Source organism: Pinus tabuliformis, chromosome 5_1, assembly GCF_031772625.1.
Source record: "Pinus tabuliformis cultivar Carrire ecotype Pingquan chromosome 5_1, CPIR1, whole genome shotgun sequence".
Classification (NCBI taxonomy): Eukaryota; Viridiplantae; Streptophyta; class Pinopsida; order Pinales; family Pinaceae; genus Pinus; species Pinus tabuliformis.
In genome coordinates this window covers 496,146,166-496,153,055 of record NC_142305.1, presented here as the reverse complement: position 1 = coordinate 496,153,055, position 6,890 = coordinate 496,146,166, and the positions used below count along the sequence as shown (strand labels likewise).

General features: G+C 34.1%; 1 protein-coding gene across 1 annotated transcript; it reads left to right on the top strand.

Moving 5' to 3' along the window:
- Nucleotides 1-799: 799 nt before the first annotated feature.
- Nucleotides 800-4,230, top strand: LOC149165665 (putative protein phosphatase 2C 3). Its single transcript, XM_089429902.1, has 7 exons — nt 800-911; nt 1,072-1,149; nt 1,304-1,457; nt 1,610-1,673; nt 2,154-2,261; nt 3,789-3,914; nt 4,000-4,230. Exons 1-7 carry the CDS (start codon nt 800-802, stop codon nt 4,228-4,230), a joined length of 873 nt encoding a protein of 290 aa, XP_089286028.1.
- The last annotated feature ends 2,660 nt before the right edge of the window (nt 4,231-6,890 follow it).

The following is a 6,890-nucleotide window of genomic DNA, read 5'->3' as shown; positions in this document are numbered from 1 at the left end:
AGGAGTCGAGGGCGAATTCGCCCCAGAGGAAGAAAATCCATTGAGAAATCCATTGCCGTTGTCGAAATTTTTCTTTAGATTCATGTTGGGTGTTGTTGAAAATGCCTGCGAATTTTCTTCTGCAATTTTTACGCTGGGGTAACCTTGTGCCTTTGACTAGACCCATTCCACACTTTGGAGCTCTTTTGCATCAGAAAAGTGATTCTTTTTCTGGTAATCTAGGTCTTTGTGGTCACCCACTGACAATTTATGTTCAATTCCTTCAACACTCTCGGATCCTCCAAAAATCAGCTCACCTTTAGTGATTGTAGCCATGCCTGTTATCAACAAGGGAAGAGGTCTAAGTAAAGGCACTATAGCTGCCATTGTAGTTGGATATTTTGCAGGGATAAGCCTCCTTTGCACAGTTTTTATTTACTGTTACTCAGGAACAAGAAGAAAGAAGGAGTCAGAGGATGGGCCTAATACCAGGAATATTCAGTTGGACGATAATGGAGACTGTTCTTCCAGTTCGGGTAGAGTTGGATGGCTCTGCCTTAAAAAAGTTGATGAGAGCTCAGATGGAAGTGTCTTGGACAATGGAGATCAACAACAAGGAGCTTTTGTGACATTAAATGGAGATCTTGACATGGAATTAGATAAGCTACTCAGAGCCTTTGCATATATATTGAGTGCTAGTGGTTATACTATATTGTATAAGGCAGTTCTGGAAGACGGGCTGACTTTTGTAGAAAGGTGACTTAGTGATGGTGGTTTGGAAAGGTACAAGGATTTTGAAGCAAAAGCTAAAGCAATCGGTATGGTTAAACATCCCAACATTGTTCGCCTTCGAGCTTTCTATTGGGGTATAGAGGAAAAACTGCTGGTTTATGACTACATCCCACATGGAAGCTTGGCAAATGCCTATTATGGTGGGTTCTCTTGTTCTCTTTTTTCCATTTCATGTATATCTGTGGAAATCTTGTTCAATTCGTTTCTGCATGGTTGTTTTTTATTTTTTTTACAAAGATAGCCCTTCAATCGCTTGCATATTATGAGTTTCTTATGGATTCCACAATCTCCCTTGTGTAGCTACTATTGTTAATCACAAGCCTGCATATTATGAGTTCCTTATGGATTCCACACTTTTCCCCTGTTTAGCTACTGCTGGTAAACACTAGATATTCAATGACATTTGATCCCGAGACCTCCTTGATATATGCTTGTGGATGTGCCATTAATATTTTGTTAGTTGCATGTCTTGTATATCTTTACTAGTGGCGCTTCCTATCCTTCTCATTTTGATATCTGTTGGTTTTACCAGAACAAACATCGGGAACCACCATTACTTTTGTGATAATAGATGGCTGGACAGTCACGGTAGCATCTGTAGGCGATTCTCGCTGCATTCTTGAATCGCCTAGAGGGTTGGTTTCTCTTTTAACTGCTGATCACAGGCTTGAGGCCAATCTTGAAGAGTAAGATTCTTGCCATGATGCAGAACAAACCATGACCCTTTGTGCTATACGAGTGTCTGTATTCCTTTGGTCGGTTGATTGTGGAAACCAGTCTTTGTTTAGCCAGTTTATTGTTTCAAGCTCTTGATTTGTATTGATATATGATACTGTAGGAGAGAGCGCATAATGGCCAGTGGTGGTGAGATTGGTAGATTGAATACTGTTGGTGGAGCCGAGGTAGGAATCTGCACAATATTTTGTGGGATATATAGACATAAAGAAGTAAATTTACATACTACAATAAAGGCTCATAAAACTTGACCGTGCTTCTTTTGTGCAAATTTATGATTGCTGGTCACAATCGGATGTTTTTATCTTCGCTAAAGTGCGTCATATGTGTTCGTTTTAGCTTTGATGAGTTTATAAGCATCAAAGTTATTTACATATGGTGTACCATTCTGCTACAAAATGGCCTATCCTAGACTTACACTTGCAGTTTCTTTCGTAAAAGTACTAATAATTTAAAAATTATTGCTTAAATTTTATCTACAAGGCCTCCATTAGGCTTGACATAAAAGCTCTTATATTTTATCTATCTCATGTTTAATGGTCATGCTTGCTTTCAAAACCATTTTCTAAACTGAATTGTTCTCTTACCAGAATTTTCAACAAATTTTTCAACGGCTGTAATTTGGAACATTTTCTTTATACTTGTAGATTGGACCATTGAGATGTTGGTCGGGAGGTCTCTGTCTATCTAGGTCTATTGGGGATATGGATGTGGGTGAGTTCATTGTACCTATACCTCATGTAAAACAAGTGAAGGTGCACCAACATCTTTTTCCCTTCTAATCCTTTACCGATTTTATCCATTTACTGGAGGAAAAAAATACCTGGTCACAATGTGTCTGTCTGATTTAGACTGGTAATTTTTTGTTTCAATAGCTATTGAATGATGGAGGAAGGCTTATCATTGCAACTGATGGTGTTTGGGAGGCATTGAGCTCTGAGAAGACTACAAATTGCTGCTGAGGCTTGCTAGCAGAACTTGCTCCAAAACAAATTGTTAAGGTACAAATACTGTTGACAAGGATAAGCAATCAATGTCACCATATTTAAGTTTATTTTCTATCATAGCCTAACCGATTTAACTATAGGAGGCTTTGAGGATAAGAGGACTTAGGGACGACACTACATGCATTGTATTGGATTTGATTCCACCTGAGAAATCTGCACCACCAGCTCTAGTTAATAAGGAAGGAAAATTTAAGAATTTTTCAGAAGGAAATCCACTGATTCATCGTCTAAGTCAGTTGAAAAGCAGCAAAAATATAGACATTGTCCAGGAAATCTTTGAGGAGGTGTCAACAATGCTCGCTGAAAGGTAGATAGCCATTTCCAGCTTAGCATCCTTGCAGTAGATTAGGTTTTGTAAACACAGACTTATCATTGGATTCAGAACAAAGCATGATAAACTGTATCTGAGTTGCTGCTCCTTGAATGTGGACAATCTATGTTTACAAATTTTTATTAAAATTGGATAATTTTGTTACAAATTTGAATTGTGGCTATGCATGGGTAATGCGTGCTTATATTTTGGCATTTTTGAATTTTCAATTTTTCAATTTGGTTTTTTTTTAAATAATCTTTTTCTTGTTAACAGATTTTTTGTGCATGCTGGCCTTCAAATAAGGATTTTGCAACATGGGGTCAAAACTTTGTTGATGACAAGCATCGGATTTTGCACATCATAGATCCTACTATTCAACCAAAGGTTGAAGGAAGGGAATAAATCTTTGTCTGTGGGGATTGCATTGAATTGTGCTTCTGCTTCCCCTCAAAAGAGACCACCAATGATGGAGGTATTGCATTTTCTAGAAAAAATGCCATCATCCACAACCGATTAACCAATTCTTTCTTCCTATGTAGCATCCTTGCTTTGACATAAGTTGGACAGAGATGAGGACTTACACCCACATTCCATATTCAACAGCTCTACTTAGACATTGACATAGCTCATATCGACATCTCTATGATTGGGGCTCAGCAACAGACAAACTCTGCTGTCAACTCAGCTGCTTATGAAATGGCCAGAGTATTCTTAAAAATTTCAATATTTCTACAGTTGAGGATTGTAGCAAAGCTCAGGGATCAAACTTAACTCCATGCTTATGAGGCATCCGCGTTCTCACAGTTTACTTGCAGCTCATTCTCAATTTTAATGGGAGGGTGAGATATGGTGCATTATTGTTGCAGTGGCAGGAGATGGATTTTATCCATTTACTGGAGGAAAAAAATACCTGGTCACAATGTGTCTGTTTGATTTATACTGGTAATTTTTTGTTTCAATAGCTATTGAATGCTGGAGGAAGGCTTATCATTGCAACTGATGGTGTTTGGGATGCATTGAGCTCTGAGAAGGCTGCAAATTGTTGCCGAGGCTTGCCAGCAGAACTTGCTGCAAAAAAAATTGTTAAGGTACAAATACTGTTGACAAGGATAACGATCAATGTCAGCATCTTTAAGTTTATTTTCTATCATAGCCTAATTGATTGATATGTAGGAGGCTTTGAGGATAAGAGGACTTAGGGACGACACTACATGCATTGTAGTGGATTTGATCCCACTTGAGAAATCTGCACCACCAGCTCCAGTTAAGAAGGAAGGAAAATTTAAGAATTTTTTCAGAAGGAAATCCATTGATTCATCGTCTAAGCCAGTTGAAAACCACCAAAATATAGACATTGTCCAGGAAATCTTTGAGGAGGGGTTAGCAATGCTCACTGAGAGGTAGATAGCCATTTCCAGCTTAGCATCCTTGCAGTAGATTATGTTTTGTAAACACAGACTTATCATTTAAAATTGCAAAGGGAGTAGCCAGAGGCCTGGCTTATTTACATGAAAGGAAGTTTGTTCATGGAAATATTAAGCTAAGCAACATCCTTTTGGGCTTTGACATGGAGCCATACATAGCAGATTTTGGGCTAGAAAAGCTACTGGACACTGCCAATGTCAAGTATAGTAGCTCTGCTATCCACCTAGGGAACCTTGAAGGTATATTTTCAGGGAGCAAATGATGAGAGGTTGTATCCTCCATGGTCACTCTAGAAATCCTTATAAACCCATGTAAATATGGTCTTTGATTAATATAAAACCTTAAGTTACAAAATCTCTCTCTCTCTCTCTCTCTCTCTCTATCTATATATATATATATATATATATATATATATATATATATATATATATATATATATATATATATATATATATATATATATATATATATATATATATATATATATATATATATATATATATATATATATATGTATATATATATATATATATATATATATATATATATATATATATATATATATACATATATATATATATATATATATATATATATATATATATGTATGTATGTATGTCTTATTGATAACCAAATATGTATATATTATTTAGACGTATCTTTCTCTCAATTATAAAATCTCTCATATTTTCGGCCAATCTTGCTTTAAATTATAAAAAATTGTGAAATATTGGCCAATCTTTTGTTAAAATATTAGACCTTATAAATAATAGAAAATATTTTCTACTAAAATATAATTTACTCATTTTCCACACTAGGGAAAATATGCCTACATGCCTACTTTTCATCATCTAATAGGTTTTTATGATGCATTCCTGCAAATCTATTTGTTTGTTTTGATCCCTTTTACAACAAAGGTCATGTATGTGTTAATCTAACCTCCACTTCCCTCAATCTTGGGAGATATTAATGTGTGCACTCTCACTTCATGAATATCAACTCTAGTAATTAAATTACATCCATATCCTTGAGAGCTTGTGTTATCCATGTTGATGTAATTAGATGTAGCCTTAAACCTATTTATTTAAGGAGAAGCACCATTAGGAAATTTTAAGAAGCTTAGATCTCAAGAGTAGTAAGTTCCCACAAATTCTTTTTTGTATTATTATCGAATAAGAATTGATGTTTATCTAGTTTTTTTATTTAGTGACCTTATCTTCTTTAGCACATCTCTAAACATACTTAACTACTCTCTAAAATATCTTAATATGTTGTTAACAGGAAATCTATATACGATTCTTTATAAAAGTTGTTACTACACTTTTCCCAAGCTACCTTATCTTGTTCATTAGCAAGCATCTCTTTTGTAACATTGAGTCATTTGTGGACATTAAAAGCATTTTCCTCTGTCTTTCTTTCTTTGATATTAAGTTTTTTCTACTGATTGGAGATCATATTACATGATGCATGATTAACAAATCCTTCTTATTTGTACGAAAAATACACTGGAGATATAAAAGAGTTAAGACACATGATAAATGAAGAGTTTGGTTTTATTTATCTAGATCACAATATCACGCATATGAAAATTATTTCACCATTTGAAAAACTTATCATTTCTTTATCCACTCACTATATGAGTTCCATTGGGAGTGTATAGCCTTACAACAATAATATATTAGTGCAATTTTCAAAATTTCATATAATCTACTAATTATCAGCACTAAACTCTTTATAAATGAAGTTGAAACACTAAAAAACAATGCTTGCCTTTTAATTTAAAAGAGAATTATCATGGAAAATTGGTATAATAATATTAGTAGAAAAAATCACCTAATTATAAGCCTAAATATTGGCAAAGGCTAATTCTTCATGTGGCATAATCAATTAACCATGTGATCTTGCTACATGATGCAAAAAAAATGACCCATGGATCCTAATACTTTTTAGGGTTCTTTTTCAATTCAATAGGATTTTCTTCTTCTTCCTCTTCCTGAGATGGTAAAGATAATGACTCAAGAATGACTATAAGCTTACTAGATAACCAAATTCTCAACATACCTTGCAATTTCCACACTAGCCACTTACGGATTTTCAAACATCAATGTTTAGATAATAAATAATGGATGGGCATTCAAAAAACATAAATGTTAACACCAAAAATAATAATAATCACATGAACCTACTGAGAAAGCGGAAACACATAAGATATCATCTTCACATTGGATACTTTGGAGAAAGGCAATCTTGAGTACCACGATCAAATAAAGAAACACCAGACTATGGGAGAAGTGAGTGTTAATTTTTAAAATTTTGATATAAACATTGATTTGCAAGAGAAATTGCAATTAACAATGTACAAATTACTAAATAAATAATTACCAATTAAACTTTTAAGTCACATTTTAAAGGTGCAATTAAGTTGAGCTTTCATCTTGTCATTCAATTGATGGACACTGAATATTAATTATAACATAAATATATAGGAGTAGCATGTGAGTGTCAGTTTTATAAAGAAGATTCTTTTTATTATTAATAAAAATATAGATAGTTAGTTTCATTTTAAAGGGTTATAAATATGAGTTATAAATACAAGACTTAAAAGGTTGTAAATATTTAAAGGGTTGTAAATATGAGTT

Coding starts and splice junctions, on each gene's coding strand:
- LOC149165665 (XM_089429902.1), top strand. CDS start 800: ATGGTTAAACATCCCAACATTGTTCGCCTTCGAGCTTTCTATTGGGGT. Junction 912..1,071: donor CTTGGCAAATGCCTATTATG/GTGGGTTCTCTT, acceptor TCCCTTGTGTAG/CTACTATTGTTAATCACAAG. Junction 3,915..3,999: donor CTGCAAAAAAAATTGTTAAG/GTACAAATACTG, acceptor ATTGATATGTAG/GAGGCTTTGAGGATAAGAGG.